This window comes from Dermochelys coriacea, chromosome 8, assembly GCF_009764565.3.
Source record: "Dermochelys coriacea isolate rDerCor1 chromosome 8, rDerCor1.pri.v4, whole genome shotgun sequence".
In the NCBI taxonomy this organism is placed as follows: Eukaryota; Metazoa; Chordata; order Testudines; family Dermochelyidae; genus Dermochelys; species Dermochelys coriacea.
The window spans coordinates 66,646,679-66,671,329 of record NC_050075.1 but is presented as its reverse complement, the minus strand read 5'-3'; the positions used below and the strand labels follow the sequence as shown (position 1 = coordinate 66,671,329).

The 24,651-nt window shown below is 40.7% G+C and overlaps 2 protein-coding genes across 6 annotated transcripts in view; one reads left to right on the top strand and one right to left on the bottom strand.

Moving 5' to 3' along the window:
* HENMT1 (HEN methyltransferase 1) overlaps positions 1–12,117 on the bottom strand; it is a 31,108-nt gene extending 18,991 nt beyond the window's left edge. The window contains exons 1-3 of one of the 4 annotated variants that reach the window (XM_038412312.2): positions 11,938–12,117; positions 10,260–10,315; positions 1,620–1,749 (exon numbers count right to left, since the gene is read on the bottom strand). In XM_038412312.2, coding sequence (XP_038268240.1) covers positions 1,620–1,739 — 120 coding nt within the window. In that variant the 5' untranslated portion in view covers positions 1,740–1,749; positions 10,260–10,315; positions 11,938–12,117. Of the gene's footprint in view, positions 1–1,229; positions 1,293–1,619; positions 1,750–3,141; positions 3,263–10,259; positions 10,316–11,937 lie in introns of those variants that run through there. The other 3 variants (XM_038412314.2, XM_043520498.1, XM_038412313.2) reach the window with 3 other exon arrangements.
* Positions 12,118–12,151: 34 nt separating this feature from the next.
* Positions 12,152–24,029, top strand: PRPF38B (pre-mRNA processing factor 38B). 2 transcript variants are annotated; one of them, XM_038412297.2, is made up of 6 exons: positions 12,152–12,528; positions 18,849–18,917; positions 19,242–19,393; positions 19,476–19,536; positions 22,300–22,523; positions 22,827–24,029. In XM_038412297.2, exons 1-6 carry the CDS (start codon positions 12,244–12,246, stop codon positions 23,665–23,667), a joined length of 1,632 nt encoding a protein of 543 aa, XP_038268225.1. In that variant the 5' UTR covers positions 12,152–12,243; the 3' UTR covers positions 23,668–24,029. The 2 variants fall into 2 exon arrangements, with proteins under 2 accessions (XP_038268225.1, XP_043376426.1); XM_043520491.1 differs by lacking the exon at positions 12,152–12,528 and adding an exon at positions 12,573–12,998.
* Positions 24,030–24,651: the final 622 nt, after the last annotated feature.

The window sequence follows — 24,651 nt, the reverse complement described above, 5'->3', positions numbered from 1 at the left end:
AGAAACACAAATGTCATTATACAACTGCCAAAAGCTCACATATTCCCTGAGACATTAAAATCTGTTTCACAGAGACCCAATGTTGGGGAGGACATGGAGGTTAACCATAGATCCCTACATTTTTTTTACTTCAAAATTTAGAAAATTAAGAAGGTTAGCACTTTTCATTTTTCATCTTCAAATCTTTTTAAAACAGTAAGTGCCTTGGCATCTTCAATTTCCAGTGGAAAAAAACAGGATTCTCTTTTATTTTTGCGCAGATGATTGCATACTAACACTATCCCAGATTTTTAATGTCTTTCTTTTGTATGAGTGTGCATTTTTGCGTGACTGAGAGAGAGGAGCTTGGCACTATACTGGCACTACAAAACAGAGAGACTGAAAGATGTCTAGAGCTTGTCTTCATTGCAACAGTTAGCTTAACTTAAGTGAGAGCAACCACTCTGCTAAACAGAAAAGGAGTACTTGTGGCACCTTAGAGACTAACCAATTTATTTGAGCATAAGCTTTCGTGAGCATCGGATGCATCCAATGAAGTGAGCTGTAGCTCACGAAAGCTTATGCTCAAATAAATTGGTTAGTCTCTAAGGTGCCACAAGTACTCCTTTTCTTTTTTGCGAATACAGACTAACATGGCTGCTACTCTGAACTCTGCTAAACAACACTGTACATAGTTACACATTGTGTAATTTTGACTAGGAGCACAGGGTACATCTACACTACAACTGGCAACGTGCCTCCCAATGCAAGGAGATAGACACATGCTAGCATCGCTCAAGCTAGCATGCTTAAAATAGTAGTATGGCCATTGCAACATAGGTGGCAGCTCAGGCTAACCATTCAAGCTTGGCTGAGCTTGGATTCAGGTGGCTACCCCAAGCTGCGATGTGTGCTGCAACATCCATCACATTTTTTTTAGCATGCTAGCTTGAGCAAAGCTAGTGCATGTCTTTCTACCCACTTTGTGAGTCATGTTTCCAGTTGCACAATAGACATATAGGCAGAGTGATTGGATTAACTGCTTCCGAGTTGTTGTAAATCGAGCTGTTGCATCCCCACAGCATTACTAGCAAGCATCAGCAGCACTTGAGTTTCAACCCCACACCCACAAGCTACCTCGAGTTTAAAGCACCACTTAAAAATCTCTAGCTTGAGTTACGTGTGGACAAGGAGTTGGGTTAGGGGCAAAACCTGAGTTAGTTCAAGCTAACATTGCAGTGAAGACAAACCTTTAGAAGAAGGAGGAGCTCAGACTAAGCCCTTCAAAGAGTCTTTTTAAATAGTTTTTTCCTCTAAAAAGAAAACAATAAAATGTTCAGAAAATCACCCATTGCCCAGCAAGAGGCAAACATACTTTTATTTGTGTGTTTTAAGCCCCAAAAAACACTTGAGTTCCAGTGTTTTTTCTTCAGTTGACTAGTTATATGAGCTTGGAAAAAGCCAAACATGGCTGTCAAGAATAGTTTGCCAAGGTAACTCAGTTTTAACAAAACTCCCTGAAGTGCTGGTTCTTGGCACTAAAAGTCAGACAACACTGCTATTTCCTGTTTCTAGATGTCTTGTGCAAGCATTTACTGTATCTTTTAAAATGTAAACTCTGAAAAAACAAACATACCAACCTTCTTAGGTTTGTATTTAATCACTAAATCTTTAATGAACTGGTAACGCTGTTTGTACAGGGGAGGTATGAACTTAATTGTTCCTCTGAGATCATCCTTTTGAAGATTTGTATCCATCATACTGTCCACACTAAAAATTAAAAATAAATTTTTCTGAAATAAGTATTTTCACAAATTCTGTCAGTTTATTGTTCTCTGTGGTACTTAATTCATAATTAAGCAAATACAGATGTGATCCAGTTTTCATATTAAGTCAGTGACAAAATTCTTACTGATGTCAATGGGAACAAAATGAGGCTTTATACCCCTTTCACCATATTTGACAATGAAAACACCCTTTTCACAGTCATAATAGAAATCAGCTATTTCCCAACAGCTTATTTTTGTCCATCCAAATGGGGGGAGCAAGGAGGAACAGGCGTCAAGCACAAGCCACTGTAGCCTGGTTGGCTAATTTTTCAAACAATTGCAAAAAAAATTACCTAAAATATCATTTTCATGCCTTTGCTATTGCAACTGCTTTGTTTTATATTTACTGTTTGTGTATTTGTTTGACTCAATATACTTTATGTAAAGTGGCAAACAACAGGAAATGTTTTTTGTGATTAATGTTCCTATGTAACATGAAAGGTTCAGTAAGCCCTTAGCTTTAGATTTATTACAAATTAGAGGCATATAATCAATGCCCACAGTAAAATTTTACATTACATTACTAATAAAATGCAATGTCTCACTGGAAAGATAATCATTACTGCACTTCCAATCTCTGCATGTTCCCCATTACTTAAGTTACATCCTTGAACAAATAAATGTTTGGAAAGAAATATCCTCCTAAACCTAAAAACAAGGGTTTCATAATATTAATAGCATGATAAATTATGAATGAAGTCAGCAGGAATAGGGTAAGCTAGGCAGTGCAAAGTCTTTTGAATAGGTGTCTTTCTAGTTAAATGCTCATAGTTTGCACCTGTGGTGAACAGCTCCCTGGCAGGTCTAATTAGAAAGAATTGCTATCAAACATGTTTGTGACAAGGCTACTGACAATTTTGCCTTTGCATGGCCTTCAAAGCCTTCTAGGGCTGTCTCATCATTGAAAGAAATGAGATTTAGGATCTCTCTCAAGAAATACAAGAAATGAAGGGAAATACAGCTCTTTGTGCCGTGGACCAGGCTTCAGGGCCAATGCCCAGGCTTGGCAATAGTGCATCTTCCAGCCATTCCAAGCGAAACACAGGACTGTTTTTGGTTGTATCACCAACTACTGAATTTGGAATAAAAAACTCACTCATGTCACACCTTCCTATGGTGCCCCAAATTCCCCCCAAATACTAGGAAACGCCCCCACCTCATTCTGCAGCTCCTACACCCTCGGGCCCTTCCCCACACCTCATTCGCTGTGTTCGAGATCCTCGGGAGCTTCCTCCCCACACCGCGGCACCGATCCCTGTCCCCACTCCTCAACCCTAGGGCTCTTCACGCTGCCTCAGCCCCAGAAGTCTCTCCTCCCCCCACTGACGGCTACCTGTAGCCACCCTGCCGGAGTAAGATGCCTCACCGGTCCCGTAGCAGCGGGGACCCGCTCTTGCCGCGGAGCGACGAAGGCAGAGAGCAAGGGGGTCTAGAGGGGCCGCCCACACGAGGACCCTTTAGCAATTTAGCAAGCAGCAGAGAGCGCCCCGCCCCTCTGCATCCCATGGAACACCCAGTTACCCCCTCCCCTTGGCTTAGCTACTGCACATCAGCTCTGCTGTAACCCCCCTCCAGGCTTTCTGTATGCCCAGGGCCCCTTTGCCTCTCCCTAGCCCCCAGTATTGGTCTGTTCCCCGCTCTTCCTCACCTTGACCACCCGCAACCAAAGCCACCCTCTGTCTCTGCCTGGCTCATCTCCCAGTCCTTTCTGTCCCAGCCTTACCCTCCATATTTCCTTTACATTAGGGTTTTCCCCAGTGGGGGAAGAGTGAAGAAAATTAAGCAGTCCTACTGCAGGTCAGGGAGGATCACCAATGCACATCGACTGAGCAGCTGTCACTTTCTTCAACACAGCCCCATGATTAAAAGATTCTGGACTTGTAAGGCCTAGTACCATGGGATTTATTTGGCAATTAAAGAATGAGTTATCAAATCCAAGTCACCACTCAGGTTCTGATGAGCTCCTAAAAGACTAGGTTTATTACTCAGCCAAAGCCAGAGTGAGGCTTCTTCTCTCAGTTGGAGCCAGGTCTCAAATCTGTCTCCTTCAGTAAAGACTGTAAAATAAACCATGTTTGAAGTTTCTTGCTTCATCCATTTTTTACTTATATGGCCACAACATTTTACTTTAGAATTCATGATAAAAGAGCAAGAATTCACTTATCACATAAAAATAGCAGAGCCTGTTTTGCTCAAACTTTTTTTCAGCAAAATCTGTTTTTCAGTATGGAAAGTTTCAGCCCCAAAGGATTTTTTTTTAGAAGTTATGAGCAGAGACTTGCAAATCTGCAGATACCTGCTTTGTATCTATGGATATATGCACCAGTGGATGCAGATATCCATGGACCATTTTTGTGAATCGCGGATCAGATGTAGATACAAATTTTGTATCTAGAGTCCTGCAAATCTGCAGACATCTGGTTTATATCCGTGGACCATTTTTGCATATCGTGAATCAGATGCGGATACAAATTTTGTATCCGCTCAGGGCTTTAGTTATGAGCAAGTGAAAAAGTGGTTTAAGAATGGAAACAGCATCTCAGCATTAATACAATTGCTACTAGCAAAGTCTATTTATTTACATATTGTGTTCAAACTTTTTCATAGTATGAACTACAAGAATGAGGTTTTGTAGACTGTGTATGTGTGTGTGTGTGATAGATTTTAGGAACAGCATCAGCTTGAATTCTAGTCAACATCCAAATACAAATTAAACTTAGTTTCAGGTCAGACACCTGCCCAAACATCCCGTGAATTTTTATTTTATTGTTTTTTCTGTTTTAAAAACTTTTCTCTCCTGTTGCTATATGAAAAACCTGGACAAACAGTGAAAACTGACTTTGATTAAAATGATTACATGTAAAAGACCTGGATCCTGCAAGCTCTCTTTGGGGGTTGGACCTTTGCATTTGTTTACTCTGCCTGCATAGTCCTTCTTGCAAGATCTGGGCCAAAGTGCTGTCAAATACACAAACTGAAAGCAATAGAGAAAATGCTTTTCCTTGTAATATCTTTTTGTTGTCGTAATTTTTGTATTACTTTTAACCATAGTAGGTTTTAAACATCCCTCAGACAGAAGTGTGATTATTTAATTAATGGCATCCTTTTAACATATACCTGTCCATTTTTAAACAAAATCTAAGTTAAAATTTGTATGACTTTTTAATTCAAAAATTAAAAATAGTGTTTTTTAATAGGTAAGTTGTTGTAGAAATGCACTGGGATTATGGGCCAGTCACCAATGCTCTGATCCACACAGGGACTTCCTGACTAGTCACCAATCCCCAGGAAATGGCTTGACCATCAATTACTTACCTCATTCTAAAATGGTTTTGAAGTTAGAACAGACATCTTTTTATACAGTTGTCAGTAATGTAGGGACCCTGTCCATACTTTTAAAGTTTTTGGATATCACATATTTAGGTTGTTATAGTTCCTGCATGTCTTGTAAATAACTGAGATAACGTGGGTGAGGAAATATCTTTTATTGAACCAACTTCTATTGGTGAAAGAGAGAAGTTTTTGAGATGCACAGAGCTTTTTCAGGCCTGGGAAAGTACTCAAAGTGTCACAGCAAAATAGGAGGCAGAACAGGTTGTTTAGTGTAAGTAGTTAACATATATTCTAAAGGAAGTGCCCAAGTGCCCTTTTACATCTCTGCAGACAGGCCAAAAAAGACAGGTAAGTGGGTTACAGGTGGTTGTAACAAACCACAAATCCAAGGTATTTATTAAGACCAATATTGTTAATGTGTAGCAAAATTATTAATTTAAGCTCCCACGCTAATTGTTTGAAGGTGTTGTGCATAGGATTGCCAACCCTCCCGGTTTCGCTAGGAATCTCCTGGAATCAGGCTCCATCTCCCGGAAGCTGCTGAAGCCAAACCGGGAGACTCTAGGCCTGCTAAAAGTCTGGCGGCGCGGCGGGGCTAAGGCAGGCTCCCTGCCTGCCCTGGCCCCATGCCACTCTGGCTGGCACGTCTGGCTGGCATGTCCCTGCGACCCTTGGGCATGGGGAGTCTGGGGGGCTCTACATGCTGCCCTTACCCAGAGCATTGATTCCGCAGCTCCCATTGGCCGGGAACTGCAGCCAATGGGAGTGGCAGGGACAGTGCCTGCAGTCGGGGCAGTGCAGAGAGACCTTGTCTCCTCCCCAGGGGCCGCAGGGATGTACCAACTGCTTCCAAGAGTGGCGTAGGGCCAGGGCAGGCAGGGATCCTGCCTTAGACCCACTGCACCACCACCCAGAAGCCACTTGAGGTAAGCACCGCCCATCTGGAGCCCGCACCTCTCACCCCCTCCCGCATCCCAATCCCCTGCCCCAGCCCTGAGCCCCTTCCAGCACCCAAACTCCATCCCAGAGCTTGCACCCCACACTCCCACCTGCACTCCAACCCCCTTCCCCAGACTCAGCCAGAGCCCCCTCCCACACTCCAAACCCCTCGACCCCAGCCCAGAACCTGCACCCCCTCCTGCCCCCCAACCCTCTGTCCCGACCTGGTGAAAGTGAATGAGGGTGGGGGAGAGCAAGTGACAGAGAGAGGGGAGATGGAGCAGGGCGGGGCCTCAGAGAAGGGGCGGGGCAGAGGTGGGACCTCAGGAAAGGGTGAGACAGGGCAAGGCAAGGGTGTTTGGGTTTGTGTGATTAGAAGTTGGCAACGCTAGTTGTGCAGGATTGCCTTGAGGACAAGGACTGAGAGGTCAGATATGGAAGGATCGTTTTGTGAAAAGCGTTTGACCATAGATGATAAGGTGTTTTTGTCTTTTATGCTAAATAATCTGTTCCACCTCATATTTAGCTGTGAAACTCAAAAGAGGTACTATGAGATTTTATTAATATTTGTAAAACACTTTGAATTATTTGGATCAAAGGTTCTGTATTTCCTGTTTTGATTCATTATAGCCTGGTAGAATAATCACTGGATATAAGAGTCAATATAGCATTTGTGAAGAGAGGAAAAATGAACCCACACACCTAAAATGATTTTTTTTGTAAAGGGGCCCTTCTCCACAATTACTAATTTTGAAGTCACTTCTCCCCTACAAAACAAAAGTCATCACAAGAAAACATTTTTCTTGATTGTTAAATATTAGGTTAAATATTGTTAAATATTAGGTAGTATAGAGGTGGAGATGGGAACCTTTGAAGATTGTCAGAATGAAAGATGTAGGAAGTGCTGTCAGCAATTTTCAACTTTAGTGTTTTGCTTTGAAGAATTCAAAAGTGAATGCTTGATCTGCAAGTTTTGAAAATCTTTTCTGATAAGAGGGGAAACAATTTATTTAAATTAGTTGCTCACTTCATAAAAGCAGAGTTCCTCAGATTTAGTCTGTTATCTAAAATTTTTGTTTTATTTCTGACATGCAGTGGCAGATCCAGCCATCCAAGAGGTTGTTCATTATAAGGCTATTTACACATTATAATCAGTAATTTCAGGCAGGGTACTCCTGCTTCATTCAACACTAGTAGCATCTAAAGGTAAGTGTAATTGTTCTAAGACCTTTTAAACTACCATAATCTACAGAAAGCAATAAATTGAATTATAATACAGATTTCTTTGATATCAGCACAATCCCATATTTCGCATGCTGTAGGGACTTTTCTGTTCAATCACCTCCATCCTAGCTAAGGAGGAAGACTCAGACTTATTGCCAATTTTAGCTATTCTGTCAAAACTAGAAATTTCTGAGTTAAAGTAGGAAAATTTGCCAAAATATTACATGAATCAAGAAAGTCTAAGACTATGTCCACACTACGTCTCCCGCCGACATAGCTACCACCGCTCGTTGGATGGAGATAGCTTAATTATCTTGCTGGGAGGGCTCTCTCCCATCTTAGAACAGCTACACGAGCGATCGTATAGTGGCACAGCTGCATCGGTACAGCTGTGCCACTGTAAGCTCGCCAGTGTAGACATGGCCTAAGTCATGGAATTCCATAAGATGCTTCAGTAACTGGAACAAAAAGCAGATAAGATGGATTAGAATGATAACTATTGCCCAGATCCTCAATAGTATTAAGATTCCTAACTTCCATTAATTTTTGAGGAACTAGGTCTATGTCCTTTGAAATCTGACTGCAGATTTGTGTACTGTTCTCTATTAATTTCAGAGATAATGCATCTTGAAAACCAGGTGCTATCATTTGTCACATATCTTCTCTTTAAATGTGAAATACATGTAATTGAATGTGATTGCAAAGGAAACACTGGCAAAGCAACACTGTCAGACGACATTACTCAAGGGTAAGTAACATTTGACAAGAAAATACATATGGCAATATTGCTCAACTTATAATTCAAATGCAAATGGACATTCTTCTGTAACCAGACTCAAAGGATGCTATGGTGAACAAGGTACTAAAGACTGACATTTTTCTTTTCTTTTTCAATTGACAGACTAAGCCTGTCTAGAAAAGGAGATCTGAGTCAGTCTGTATTATTGTGTAATGAGGCTTGCACTGAACCACAGCACATTTCTTTTAATGCAACTCCTCACTTTTTGCAAGTTAAAATCACCTTTCTGATTGATTGGATTTGATAGTTTGAAGACCAGCTGAGATCCCTGAAGGAAGAAATCTAATTTTAGACAGAGAAATTTATAGCTTGCAATTGTTCCAAAGGCCTCAGCATCACCATCAAGGAGGGCCTTTGTGGAAAGCCAAGGAGATGCCACTTACACAAAGGGAGAACTTTATAAAGATATCAACTAAAAAATCCTGACAAGGACAGACAAATGCATGAGTAAATAACTGAGAGAACAGACAATAAAGTAAGAGAAAAGATAGTATTTTGAAATGATTGTGAATGAAATAGTTTTTGTACATAATTCTACATTTGTAAGTTCAACTTTCATGATAAAAAGATTACACCACAGTACCTGTATTAGGTGAAATGAAATATACTGTTTCTTTTGTTTTTTACAGTGCAAATATTTGTTAGTCAAAAATATAAACTGAGCACTACCACTTTTTATTGTGTTGTAACTGAAATCAATATATTTGAAAATGTAGAAAACATCCACAAATATTTAAATAAATTATATTCTATTATTGTTTAACAGTGCGATTAATCACACAATTAATCGCGATTAATTTTTTTAAGCTCTTGACAGCCCTATTTATTAAATTTCATGTCATCCTTTTTTTCTAGTCATTCAAGTTTTAGATCCTTTTAGTTTTCCTCACAGTCCTCCCTTTACATTTTGCTTTAAAACTTTCTTTTGTAGTTTAGCTTATGATGGACTCTTTAATGTAGGGGTTTTCTAACTTCCTTGAATCATGCCCCCTCAGCTTTTTTTGTTGTTGTTACTTTGAGCCCTCCTCCCCATACAAAATGGGACTTTCAATGTAATATAGATGGAACTGGGACCAATACATTGATTCTAAGAAAGGGGATTCTACTTTAAATAAGTCAAACCTTTGATCCTGCTGTCTAACTGTGAAGAGATCAGGAAATCTTTTAAAAGCACATATCTTAATATCCACAAAGTTTTCAGGGTAATATTTCTCAGTGTCAGCATCAAAAAGTGCTAGTGGACATTGCAACCCTTTGTGCTAGGTCACACCACCACTCACTCAAATTTGCCCAGTCATCCCTCCATCATCACAGAGGAGAAGAAGCTGGGCCAAAATTGAGTGGATGGTGTTGCGAGCCCTTGGGTTAGTGGGAAGGCTCGCCACACATTGCTATAAAATTTGATTCCCACCCCTGGTTGAGAGAACCACTGTTTTAAAGCATTATGTGATACTGTGTTTTATTACTAAAGAATATTGGTGCTTTATATCATGTATATTTCAGAAACTGCTGGGAATCTCTGAATAAACAAATCAGACTTATATTTAAGTGGAAACTCAAGCCAGAGCCCAAGCATCAGATACACCAATTTAAACTAAGTTTAATAAAATGTATTATCTCTTTTCTCCCTTTATCCTGACAAACCCAAACTCATTCAAAGGCAGAAACCGTGACCTTGAATTCCACTTAGTGAAATTTTTCTTTTTTATCTTTTGGATGCATTAACCCAATACCATTCATTAGAAGCAAGTGGAATACCAAGGACAGGCTAGGTCCATTACTCAATGAGAAGCGGAAAAACAATAACAGAAAATGTGGAAATGGTAGAAGTGCTAAATTACTCTTTTGTTTCAGTTTTCACCAAAAAGTTTACTAGCAATTGGACATTTAATTTAATGAATGCTGGTGAAAATGAGGTAGGAGGCTAAAATAGGGCAAGAAAAGGTTAAAAATTACTTAGACAAGTTAGATGTCTTAAAGTCGCCAGGGCCTGATGAAATACATCCTAGAATACTCGAGATATCTGAGCCATTAGCAATTATCTTTGAAAAGTCATGGAAGACGGGAGAGATTTCAGAGAAATGGAAAAAGATAAATATAGTGCCAATCTATAAAAAAGGGAATAAGGACAACCCAAGGAATTACTGTCATCTTACCTTCAATGTCCAGAAAGATAATGGAGCAAATTATTAAACAATCAATTTTCAAACACCTAGAAGATAATAAGGTGATAAATAACAGTCAATGTAAATTTGTCAAGAACAAATCATATCAAACCAACATAATAGCTTTCTTTGACTGGATAACAAGCCTTGTGGGGGGAAGCTGAAGATGTGGCATAGCTTGACTTTAGTTATGCTTTTGATACTGTCTTGCCTGACTTTCTCACAAACAAACTTGGGAAATACAACCTAGATGGAGCTAGTATAAGGTGGGTACACAACTGGTTGGAAAATCATTTCGAGAGAGTATTTATCAGTGGTTCACAGGCAAGCTAGAAGGGTATATTAAGTGGGGTCCTGCAGGGATCAGTGGTTCACAGGCAAGCTAGAAGGGCATATTAAGTGGGGTCCTGCAGGGATCAGTTCTGTTCACTATCTTCATCAGTGATTTAGATAATGGCATTAAGAGTACACTTATAAAGTTTGCAGACAATACCAAGCTGGGAGGGGTTGGAAGTGCTTTGGAGGATAGGATTAAAATTCAAAATGTGTGAATGATAATACTTAGTCTTGCCTTTAGTGCAGGAGACTAGACTAGAGAACTCTCAAGGTCCCTTCCAGTCCTACACTTCTATAATTCTTTCTTTCTATCCTTAAGTTTAGTAGTAGAAACTTCTTCTGGTCGAAGAGATTCCTAAATATTTCTGCTCATTTTTAAATTTAGCAACATGAAATACTTCTAGTTATCCTTTTAGATATTATTTTGCAGAAAACACTAAGCTAAACGATTTGGCTACAAGAGTCAATATCAGACAATTGTCAGGCTAGACTAGAGAGGTTTCATATTTTTCAACTCTAATCTAATCCTGCAGTCACTTGCATACACTGTTCTTGCATCCGATGAAGTGAGCTGTAGCTCACGAAAGCTTATGCTCTAATAAATTTGTTAGTCTCTAAGGTGCCACAAGTACTCCTTTTCTTTTTGCGAATACAGACTAACACGGCTGCTACTCTGAAAACTGTTCTTGTTGAAAATGATATCTGCATGAGATAGAAGTGCAGAATGAGACCTTGGTATCCCAGTTCATTCAGATACAGCACAACACATAGATGCTACAACTAGAGGTGCTAGGGGTGCAACAGCACTCTTTGGTTTGAAGGGGTTTCCATCATGTACAGGGTTTACAGTTTTGTCCAATGACTTTCAGCACCCCAGTATAAAAACTGTTCCAACACCTATGGCACAAGGTTTTTTATAGTCTCATTCCACTAGCTTCTGTTATTTTCTATTTTTATGCTGGTAATTCCCAAATGTGCTACACTATTCCAGTTTGTGGACCTAATTTATTAGAGGCTGCTGCTAACAGGAAGCTTTCAGTTTAAAGGGTTGGGGTGAGCAGGCCTTTTCATGGAATTATGTCCTAAAACCCCCAAGAGGGAATTTATTTCCCATTGTTGTAGCCCTGGACTTCAGCGTATGCTCTCCACTGGTGCCAGAACCAGGGGCTCATAGCTCTTCAGCTCGTTTGTTCTTGGGATAGGCCCAAGCGGCACGAGACACGTATTAGGGCGGATAAAATCAGTTCCTGCCAAGTTGGTTTCAAGCAAAGGAAATTACTGCACTGTTCCAAAGAAAGCGACGGCTAAGTAGCGAGGAGAGGCTCTGCCTTACGGATCCTCTGCCCGCTGCGAAAATGAGGGGTCACTCGTCTCCCTGAGCAGAAGGGGCCCCAACTCTCAGCAGAGGGAAACGGCGTCATCCCACCGCTCTCCAAACCGGAGGCTTCTGGGGCCATCGCGGCCGGGCCGGTGCGATTGGTCGGCGGCGCGGTCGGTCCCGGAAGACGAATTCGTCACTTCCGCAGGGCCCGCCATCTTGTTGGCAGTTAGCGGAGACAGCCCCCGGCTCGGCCACTCGCGTTTCGGTCCAGCGAGTCAGTCCCCCGCCCCGGCCGGAGCACCGAGCCGCTGTGGCGCTATGGCCAACAATAGCCCCGCGGTAGGCGCCGGCAACTGCCAGCAGCAGCAGGCGGCCCAGCACCCGGCCGGATCCGTCCCGCCGGCCCAGCTGCCGCTACAGAGCGGGGCCCCCAAACCAGCGGCCTCGGGCAAGCAGGGCAACGTGCTGCCGCTGTGGGGGAACGAGAAGACCATGAACCTGAATCCCATGATCCTCACCAACATCCTCTCCTCGCCCTACTTCAAGGTGCAGCTCTACGAACTCAAGACCTACCACGAGGTGGTGGACGAGATCTACTTCAAGGTGAGGCCAGCGGGGGCGGGGAGGGCCCATCGTGGGAGCGGCTTGGGGCCTGGGCCGGCCGGCCGGCTCCCCCCGAGGCCTTCCCGCTCCTCTGCGTGCTGCCCGTTTCCTTCGGGGGAGCGGGACTGGGGGCGCTTCCGGCCTGCGGGTTCCTCCCTGCTCGTCCTCGCTCCGGGTGGCGGGGTCCCCTTGTCCTCTATCTCGGCCCAGTAGCGAGCGGCATCCTCCTTCCCTGCGCGTGAGCAGGGGAGGGCAGGGGCTGCCTCCTGCGCCTAGCTGGGCTCAGGGGAGCGGCCCCGCGAGAACGAGTAGGGCTTTCCGGCGCTGAGCGGAATGGTGGGTGCGGGGGCTGTGTCCGCGCTGCGGGGATGAAATGGCCGCTCACGGCCTCTCTTCAGGCCCCTGGGCTTGGGGAGCGGGGAGCCGTGGCCTTCCCGCAAAGGGCGCGTGCAGCCGAGTCCGTGAACGCGGTGAGTAGGAGGCTGTGAAAACCATGTGCAGCGGTTGAAGCACGAGCGTACGTCTCCGAAAGGGAGCCTGCCTGCTCAGTGCTTAGAGCATAGGAGTCACCTCAACTTGTGTCCCTTTTCCAGGGGGCACGGCCAGCCCCCACGCCTAGCGATTGCTAGTACCTTGTACTGCTGGGCTCCAAAAGGGATCGCGGTGCCAGTCAGCGGTCCCAGTAGGAGCTTGCATGTGGCCTTCCTCTCCAGTTAGAGATTGCGGCATCCAGGTATTGAAACGAGATCAAATTATAGTGCTGCTGTTGGCATTAGTCTGGCTGTGCTGGGGAGATAAATGAACTCCTCGGTGCATCCTTGTCTCAGTTCTTGTTTCGTTAGCAGGATTGAATCAGTCTTGCAGCGAGGCTTCCATCAAGCCAGGGTACCAGGTAGAGGTATGCAAAATTAATGCTCATCAACGCAATTACATGCATTGTCCTGCTAATGTGTACAAGTTCAGGGTTATTTAGGCCATTGTTTTCAGTCACTTGTACTCTGGAAAATATTGACACTCTTCTGGCATGTATTGATCTTACTCCTCAATTCCGTTGTCACTGAGTGGGTGTAAATATATTTGGAAATAAGCTTTATTACTTTCTTGCTTGGCTTAAAACATTATTGATGGGTAACTCCATTGCTTAAAGAACAGTGTTCTCAAAAGTGATTCTGTAATAATGGCTGTGTGGGATTCTATGTTTGTGTCTTGATTATTTCCGTATCGAGTTTGCTCAGTTCACTGGTTTAAAAAGGATGGCATTTCCCCCTAAATGCTAGTGTGCTGTTAACTTCCACCTGGTCTCTTGAGTCGAGATGGACTCTTTCCTTATCATGCATAATTCCCAGTAACACAGATTCTGGAGGCCAGTTTATTGGTCTCAATTACCTGTGTTACTCATTACATTAAGTGAGATTGCATAGGAATCATCAATTGGAATTCTATAAACAAACTTCTTGAGCATCAACAGGAAACAGAGCCCATTTCACTTTCCTGGAGCTGTGTTGAAAGTGTAGAACTAATAGAAATGAAAGGGTGTAAAGGCTATTTTTGTCACCTAAACTGAGATGAAATACTGAATAGCATATCTGGAATGAGAAGGTGTTGTGTTACATAGTCACATTTTAGATGCATTCCAAAATATTTTAAAATTAGTACATATAAATTGTTTTATACTAAATTTCAGTACTCTCTAAAGTTTAATTAACTAGGGTAGTTGAAATAGTTTGCATATTCATGTTGAAAAGCAGTGTGTTCTGTAGTATTGGACCCTTAGTCGTTATTTAACTTCCAATTTGTGAAAACCTTTAAAGGAAATATGTTTTCCATTCTTCTTTAAATAAAAATGTCGAGTAGATTAATTCGACACACAGAAATGGGGCTCTTGATATTTAAAAATATTTAGAGGTTTATGGCATAGAGGTTCTTAGTTGGATTGAAACTAACAGAATTCTTACCTGGCACTTACGTATAAAGTGGGTGTGATTAAAAAGGATGTTCTTTGTGGTTTAGGCACTACATTGGGGTGCAGAAGATTTGGGTTTAATTCCTGCTTTGACACACCACACACTTATGGCCCCATTTTCCAAAAGAGTTCTGTTCCCATTTTGGTGCCAAAATAGTCAGATTTTTAAGATTTCATCATGTTGGGTGCTGAGCTATGGGCAAAACTGACTTGGAGTCATGCTCAGAACTACTGGCTGTTGAGCACTACTCAAAATCTGGCCTCTGTTTGGATTCCTGAATTAGTTAATTTTAAAATCTATCCCCTCATCTGTGTGTGTTTCAATTCCACTTAGTAAACTGGTGCACTTCCTTTCTCCTAGTGTTTTACACATTGAGGTACTGATCCTGCACACACTCAACTTTAGGTACTCTGAGTGGTCCCATCAAGTTAAGTAGATGTGTTGGGATCTGGACTTTATATTTTAAGGTTTTCAGGCTGGGGACTGTTGCCTACTATGTGTTTGTACAGTGCCTTGCACAACCGGGCCCTAGTTTTGGTTGGGGCCATTAGTCACTACTGTAATACAAATAATCAAATTTGAAGAACATCTTCTTGTGTTCAGTGTTTATTATTTGGTTCTTGTCCTTTTGACTGAAAAGGGAACTACTTTATTCAGCCCATTAGTGCCTTACTGTGTGAGGTAAAAGGTACAGTTCACAATGAATAATATGAAATATGCTTTCAGTATAATTTATATGGTACTTGTTATTTCTGAGCTCTTCAAATGTGCTGCTGGTAATATGTAGGATATGTGTGATAAAGCAGGTTGAATGGGTTTCCATATTATTGGTATATGAGACAAGTTCACATTTTTAGCAAGATGGCTACTGTCAACAGTAATTTTGCCGTTTGTAAGATAAACCTTGGACGACTACATTGGATTTCAGCATGCTTTATGCATGTATTCAAAGTTTTATTTCATAGGTTCTCTTAAATAATTCTGAATAGGGCTGTCGATTAATTGCAGTTAACTCACACAATTAACTCAAAGTTAATTTTATTTAAAAATTAATCATGATTAATCGCACTGTTAAACAATAGCATACCAATAGAAATTTATTAAATATTTTTGGATGGTTTTTCTACATTTTCAAATATATTGATTTCTATTACAACACAGAATACAAAGCGTACAGTGATCACTTTATATTATTTTTTATTATAAATAAAAGAATAGTATTTTTCAGTTCACCTCATACAAGTACTGTAGTGCAATCTCTTTATCATGAAAATGCAACTTACATACATAGGATTTTTTTGTTTTGCTTTTGAGTGCAGTTATGTAACGATGTAAAACTTCAGAGCAGGGGCGGGCAAACTTTTTGGCCTGAGGACCACATCGGGTTTCTGAAATTGTATGGAGGGCCAGTTAGGGGAGCCTGTGCCTCCCCAAACAGCCAGGCGTGGCCTGGCCTCCGACACCACACCCCTCCTTCCCCCCGGACTCCTGCCCTATCCACCATCTTGCACTCCTGCTCCCTGACCGCTCCCGGGCCCCCCGCCCGACTGCCCCCTGCCGTCCCATCCAACCCTTCCTTTCGTTCCTGCCTGCCCCTGCCCCATGCAACCACCCCTCCTCCCTGTCCCCAGACTGCGCCCAGAACCCATGCCCCTGACTGCCCCATTCAACCCCCCTGTTCCCCACCCTCTGACCGCCTGACCCCATCCACGCTCCCGCCCCCTGACCACCACACCGAAGTCCCCTGCCTTCTATCCCACCCCCCTGCTCCCTGCCCCCCTACCGTGCTGCGTGGAACAGTGGTGGCTGGCAGTGCCACAGCCGTGCCGTCCAGAGCCCCAGAACAGGCAGCCATGCCACTACACAGCACAGAGCACCAGGTCAGGCTGCGACTCTGCAGCTGCGCTGCCATGCAGGAGTCCGCTGCCCAGCCGCCCAGAGCATTGCGCTGGCGGCACAGTGAGATGAGGCTGCAGGGGAGGGGGGAACAGCAGGGGACGGGCTGGGGGCTACCCTCCTGGGCCAGGAGCTTGGGGGCCGGGCAGGAGGGTCCCGCGGACTGGATGTGGCCCACAGGCCATAGTGTGCCCACCTCTGCGTTAGAGCCTACAAGTCCATTCAGTCCTACTTCTTGTTCAGCCAGTCACTAAGAGAAAAAGTTGGTTTACATTTACGGGAAATAATGCTGCCCACTTCTTAATTACAATGTCACCTGAAAGTAAGACAGGTGTTCACATGGCACTGTTGTAGCTGGCATCACAAAATATTTGTGTGCCAGATGCGCTAAAGATTCATATGCCGTTTTGTGCTTCGGCCATTGTTCCAGAGGACATGCTTCCATGCTGATGATGCTCCTTCACAAAATAATGCGTTAATTACATTTGTGACTGAACTCCTTGGGGGAGGATTGTATGTCTCCTGTTCTGTTTTACGTACATTCTACCATATATTTCATGTTATAACAGTCTCGGATGATGACTCAGCACATGTTGTTCGTTTTAAGAACACTTTCACTGTCGATTTGAGAAAACGCAAAGAAGATACCAATGTGTAATTTCTAAAAATAGCTTCAGCATTCGACCCAAGATTTAAGAATCTGAAGTGCCTTCCAAAATCTGAGAGGAATGAGGTGTGGAGCGTACGTTTAGAAGTCTTAAAAGAGCAACATGGATGCGGAAACCATGGAACCTGAACCACCACCACCAAAAAAAACCCAAACAAACAAAACATGAATCTTCTGCTGGTGGTATCTGACTTAGATGATGAAAATGAACATGTGTTGTTGGGCAATGCTTTTGGATCGTTATTGAGCAGAACCTGTCATCAGCATGGACTCGTCCTCTGGAATGGTGGTTGAAGCATCAAGGGATATATGAACCTTTAGCGCATCTGGCACGTAAATATCTTGCAATAGTGCCATGCAAATGCCTGTTCTCGCTTTCAGGTGACATTGTAAACATGAAGCAGGCAGCATTATCTTCTGAAAATGTAAACAAACTTGTTTGAGCGATTGGCTGAACAAGAAGTGTAACTTTTGGGATTTTGTTTTGTTTTTGAATGCAGGTTTTTTGGTACATAATTCTACATTTGTAGGTTCAACTTTCATGGTAAAGAGATTGCACTTCAGTACTTGAATTAGGTGAATTGAAAAATACTATTTCTTTTGTTTTTTACAGCGTAAATATTCGTAATAAAAATAAATATAAAGTGAGCACTGTATACTTTGTATTTTGTAATTGAAATTAATATATTTGAAAACAGACAACATCCCAAAATATTGGTATTCTGTTATTGTTTAAAAGCACGATTAATTGCACAATTAATCGTGATTAATTTTTTTAATCGCTTGATAGCCCTAATTCTGAAGTGTAAAGTAAAATGTTACCGTTTTATACTTGGACTCAAGCATTACACGGTGTCTGTGTAAGACCAGTGGATTTTTGTCTTCCAGTTTCTGAACCAGGTAGTGAAACTGACCCATATTAAATTGATGAGTTTATAAAATGTACATACCTGTGTAGCCAAGTGACTATTCCCTCCTCTATGGATTTGCTCGATTTTTAATGTAGCTTGAGCAGATTTTTTTGTCTGACTCTCATTACAAGAGTCCAAGGATGGTATTGGTCAACTTAGTTCTAGCACTGATCATCAAATCTTGTTTTAAGATGTACTTGAACTATGCTAAAACCCTTCATAGAACTAAATCAGCCATTATTGTTTAGGATGCAGAGCAGGTCATTATCTCAGAGTATCATCACAATCTACAAAAAAGCCATTAGTTTTTTAGATTAAAATATTACGGTTCATAGTTGTTTTTTCTCATTGTCTTAGATTTAGGTTATAATGAGGAGAGAATAAGAAAATATTAGTCTCTTATTAATCTGCATAAGTAGTGAAGTATGTACCCCCCCCATAGTCATGTGCAGTAAGTACCACAGACTAAAATGCTCTATTAACAAGCATAATGCTAATAGTATGTTAGAGTGAAATTACTCAGTATTGACCATGGTAATGATTGGTTTTTATCCCCAGATAAATACTTGGGGGAGACTGCAGTGTAATATGCAGTCACAGTTACTTACTTTGACAATTTTTTTTTAACTTTTGAGGAAAGATTATTAAAATCTTGGGTAACGTGGGCACAAAAAGACCAGATATTTTGTTGTTTTGCTGAAGTATCCAGCTTGCCTTTAATTTGGTATGAGTTGATGAGCCCTACTGAAAACTGATTTAGGAAATTTTTTTATGAACTTAATTGTATTTATTTGGGCACATGATGATTGTTTTTATGTACTTGTACATCATCTTTGAAGCTACATGTGATGGCTGTGATAGTAATCTTTTTCACACTTTCAGGTTACACATGTTGAACCCTGGGAGAAAGGGAGCAGAAAAACAGCAGGCCAGACAGGGATGTGCGGAGGGGTAAGTAGAAGTACGTGCCTTCTTAAATACTTTTGTGTGATAAATAATCACCTGTGAAATATCCCAGTCTTGTCTACACTTGAGTATTGGATCATAATGTAGATGACAAATTTCGAAATTATAGAGGACTGAAATACCCCATTTGACCCTGAAGGATGTGAGTTTGAGGAGGCAAGCAGCAGTATTCTTGCCATTTTTCCAATGGAAATGCTTCGTTCTTTTTACGTTCTTATTCTTCTGCCACTGAAAATCTGGAGTAATCTTTTAGTGACTGTCTGTTAAACATCTGGTGTATCCTTTTTTTTTTTTTTCCTGTCACTAAAGGTGCGAGGTGTTGGAACTGGTGGAATTGTGTCTACAGCTTTTTGCCTGCTTTACAAATTATTTACTCTGAAACTCACTCGTAAGCAAGTGATGGGCCTCATAACACACACAGATTCTCCGTACATTAGGGCTCTTGGATTTATGTACATTAGGTGAGTAGCAATGTATTTAACTATAAACTAGTTTAATACACAGAAAATTTATTAAATTTACACATTTTCTTTGTACTTCAAGGTACACACAGCCTCCTACTGATCTATGGGACTGGTTTGAATCATTCCTTGATGATGAAGAGGTATGTCGGCGAGGGTAATAATTTGTTTTCTTTTGTTTCCTTTCATGCTGCTTTTTTAGATTAAGAATTTTGATACATTTTTCTGTAGTTTGAGCATCTTCATGTTGTGATTTTTTTTCTTTTAATTTAATTACACTAATAGATTAATGTGGGGAGTGGGTCTGATCTGGAAACCAACTTTTATTTTTTGTGTTGAATTTTCCACTGGCTAAGACTAGTGAACGTTTTAAGCTTATGTCATATGTTAGAAACTGATGTGAAATAAGTTTAAATAAATTCTTTAAGGTGAGACCTTTGGACGGCATGGTGGTGTCTCTAATGGCTTTATACTGTTACACCCTTTTTTTTTTTTGTTTGTTTGTTCGTTAAAGGGTGGGGTGGAAAGGGATATGCTAAACAGATCCCAATAAATAAAAGTTTATGGCCCGGACTTCCAAAAGTGTTTGAAATATTAGTCTTCTAAATGTATGAATTGTGTATTACTGAAAAATTTAATCATGTACTACGGATGGAGAGAGGTGTGTGATTGGGATCAACAATTTTACAGCAAAACTTTATCTGCTCATTTCTGTGGCAGTTATATCAAGTGACTAGAAACTAAATGTCACTAACGAGAAGTGAGCAACTTAATTACTGGATAGGATGGTCCAGCTGTACTTGTCTGAACATTCCTGTTGATCCATGGATCAACAGGAAATTTTAAGTGCTAAGTTCCAAACTCCTTCAGTCAAACGGACTGCATTATTATGCAGCAGGGAGGGAGAATGAGAAAATAGTGTCATGGGAATTATTGTTGTCCCTTATCCCAAAGTTCCTTGCTAGAGAAATTGAGTGGGGGAATATGTAACACATTTCTAGGGTTAGAGGATTGAAATACACAATCCTTAAATTGCAGTAATATGTAGTATTTACTGAGTTGGAGTCTTAAGTTATTTACTAGATTTAAGAACATTATTTTCCTTGACTGGTTGAGATGAACGCCCTGTATTACAAGAAATATCAAACTTCATGCTTACAGAAAAGCCCTATTTTTAATAAAAATGCAGTGTAATACATACGCGTGACTACAACACAGTATATTTATTTTACACAGCTACTTTCATACTAAGCATCAAATACAGTACAAAGGAGACATTTGTTAATCCAGGTAAACCTGTGTTATTGTATATTTGTAATGTGATCAAAATATTCCTTAATTAAGAATTCAGCTGTGGGGTAATTGCATAATTAATAGTTAGCATCCCTCCTTCCCCCCTACCCCCCCCCCCCCCCAAGTGGGTGCTACTTTAATTCTTGGATATGAACATTAACTACATTTCTGTGAAGTGCTGCCTTGTAACTTTTTTTGGGAAGGCTTCAATTCCAGTGTCCTACAAGCTATTTCCTTCATAGGACAAGTTGAACAAGAAAATGATCGAACTTGCAGGCCTTAATTAGTGTCATTACTATTAAAGGCCTTACTTTGAGTTTATACATATGACATACTACACAGTTTTGGCTCTAATATTTTTAATAGCAGTATACATTCATGTCTCCTATCTCTCCAAAACTATATGTTAGGGGAAGTGTTAGAATCAGTCTTTCTCAGCTGCTTCCCCAGAACTTTTTTATGTAGGAGGAAGTGCTTCCAGCTGGTTCATATGCACTTTTTTGCCAATGTTGCACAAACTCATTTAAAGACGTGGTAAACATTTATGATAAGGATAATTTTAACCTCTAAAGTTTTTTTCAAGTCCATAAATCTAATATGTTGAAGCTGTTCAACATCGTCACACTTTTCTGTAACAGAAGGCCTCTTTCTGTTCCACACAGTTATTTTTCTAAGTGCTTCTAATGTTTGTTCTGTTTAACCATGTAGATACTCGCACGGTGCTACATTTAAGCTAACTCATTGTTTTCTTCTTTAGATCTCTGTGAAACGATTATATTTGGAAATACTGTATATCTGAACACTTAAATGTGTGTGAGTGCAAGCAGTTTTACATACAGATTTTCTCTTCATGTTTAGATAACAAATCTCACTTTCCTTGTGTGCTTGCACTATAGGTTTGGGACTTGACAATAGCTGACTAACATGTCCTGAGCTGTGAGAGGGCATAGCAAGAAGGCCTTCATGCGGTAATGACCCTTTTCAGAGACAATGGTCATCATGGATTATGCGTTTCCAATTATTTGTTCATTTATTTATTTTTTTACATATTTCTAAATTAGAAACCTCACTGCTTCATGGCAGTTGGTTTGCTATTGCTTCCAATTTTGTTAGGACGCCATTTTGTATTACAACTTTCTATATGATCATTTATAGAGAGGAAATGAAGTAGTTCTTATGTGGATAGGTCACAGTGTTGGCTATCACTGTGTACAGTCATGCACCCATAAAATGAGGTATTAAATATAGCCTTACAAAGAAATTCTCAGTTTTGTAGCATTTAAATAAGATACAAGATCATACCATTCAACTAGACAGAGTAAGAGGATTACACCTTAATCTGTTCATTGAGACAGTCCCTTAACATCCAGATGGCTGCAGGCTTACTATGGACCTGCATGCATGTGTATTAATTCCCACTCCCTATCTGTAACATTTATTGCCAAATCCAAAGGGTACAAGAATTGGAATTTTTTCAAGAACATTTATTAAAGTGTGAAACAAGTAAATTTTCATAATTGAGACTTCAAGATGGCAATAAATATATCAGCATTTGTTTAAAATAAGCAACGAACTTTTTTGACGGTCAGGATATTTTTCTTTGTGTTTTGTAGGACCTGGATGTGAAGGCAGGTGGGGGTTGTGTTATGACCATTGGGGAGATGCTTCGTTCCTTTCTTACTAAGCTCGAATGGTTTTCAACATTGTTTCCAAGAATTCCCGTGCCAGTCCAGAAAAACATTGATCAGCAAATAAAAACCAGACCTAGAAAAATCAAGAAGGATGCCAAGGAGGGAGTGGAAGAAATAGATCGACATGCAGAGCGTAGACGTTCAAGGTTATACATTAACTTTTCAAAATAGTGTAATTATAAAAGCCAATATCTAGTGCCTTACACTTTGTATTATCAGAAAAAATAGTGTCCTACCTTTGCTGGGACAACAAATGTTTCTAAAGCAACCAGTCAAAAGAGTGGATTGATGGTAATACTAATGAATAAAATAATTAAATGATCCTGAAATAGATGCACAATGTTTGGCAATTTCATGTGGAACATGAGGATTCATAAAACACAAACTGGAAAAATCCAGAGAGCTCATTGTTAAAATTTCAACTTGTAAATCCTTTATTTTTAATGTAGGTCTCCAAGAAGGTCTGTGAGCCCCAGGAGGTCTCCTAGAAGATCCAGAAGCAGAAGTCATCATCGGGAAGGCCATGGATCATCTAGTTTTGATAGAGAACTAGAAAGGGAGAGAGAACGGCAGAGATTAGAACGTGAAGCTAAGGAGAAAGAAAAAGAGAGGCGAAGATCACGAAGTACTGATCGTGCATTAGAGCGGAGGCGAAGCAGAAGCAGAGAGAGACACAGAAGTTGTAGTCGAAGTCGGGATAGAAAGGGAGATAGAAGAGACAGGGATAGAGAGCGGGAGAAAGAAAATGAACGAAGCAGGAAAAAAGATAGAAACTATGACAAGGAAAAGGGTAATGAAAGAGAGAGATCTAGGGAACGGTCAAAAGACAGGAAAAGTAAGGGTGAAATAGAAGAGAAAAGACACAAAGATGACAAGGATGAAAAAAAGCACAGGGATGATAAGAAAGATTCCAAAAAAGACAGGAAACATAGTAGAAGTCGAAGCAGGGAGAGGAAACGTAGGAGTAGAAGTAAGAATACAGGTAAGCACAGTAGAAGCAGGAGCAAGGAGAAATTAAGTAAACATAAAAATGAAGGTAAAGATAAATCAAATAAACGAAGTAGAAGTGGAAGCAGAGGAAGAACCGATAGTGTTGAAAAGTCCAGAAAACGAGACCACAGTCCCAGCAAAGAGAAATCCCGAAAGCGTAGTAGAAGCAAAGAACGATCCCATAAACATGATCACAGTGATGGCAAGGACCATTCAGACAAACATGATGGTCGAAGGAGCCAAAGTACAGAACGAGAGAGCCAAGAAAAGCAACATAAAAACAAAGATGAAACTGTGTGAACTCAGTGAAAAGTGGATCACATTGAATCCTATAAATCTTTGATTAAATCCTGCTTATTTTTTTCTTAAAGTTGAGATTGTGCCGTAGTTGAGCACTCTTTTTTCAACCTCCCTCTAGGCTGCAGATTGTCATTTCCTATGTTGGGTAGGGAAGTGCCTTTGTAATCCCATTTAATGCATTGATGGTTTCAACCCATGTGTTTAGTTTAATTCATAATGCAAAGATTGTTCTTGCATTTTTATTGTTCAAATGTTTCTGAAATGTACAGTCTGTACATATGTCCTGAAAATGTTTTAATTCCTTTGGCATGGTTGCCATGTTGGTTAAATTTGTATAAGGCAATAAACTGCCACTAATTCTACTTTTGATTTGTAGGTGTGGAATTATGGTTTATATCTAGAAATTAGCATGGCTGTGCTTTGCATAATAGTATGACAGAAGCTTTGGGGATGGGTCTTGATTGTGTATTATAGCTCAAATATTTATGTGCATATGATGTACATAAGGGCTGAAGATTTAGAATTAACTTGTCCATTGTATCTGCTGTCTTAGAAAGCTTTTTAAAATGTATTATGTTTTAATCCCCAACAAAGTGTTATATTCAGAGTAGGTTTTCAAGCAGGTAGCAATTTTTAATGCAGGGATTTAGATTATGCTGAAGCTTATTTAGTAACCCTCTTAAAAATGCTACCTCAGAGGGACACTGTTAAGGTTGGTAGGTCTGTACCATAACTACCTATGCATTTTTTCTTGTTTAAAAAGTCCATGTAAATTTGCTCTTCTTTTCAACACAATTTCTTCAGTTTTTCATTTTAAAAAAATCAGTGCTGTTAACCTGTCATTCATCATAATCCTAGGCTAACAAAGGTGTGTGAGAATGGAGGAGGGAGGTAGGAAGGAGAATTTTTGCCAAGAAACAGATTTTAGTTTCAGGCTTCCAAAGCATTTTTATAAATGAAAAACATATTTAAAATAAGAAATAC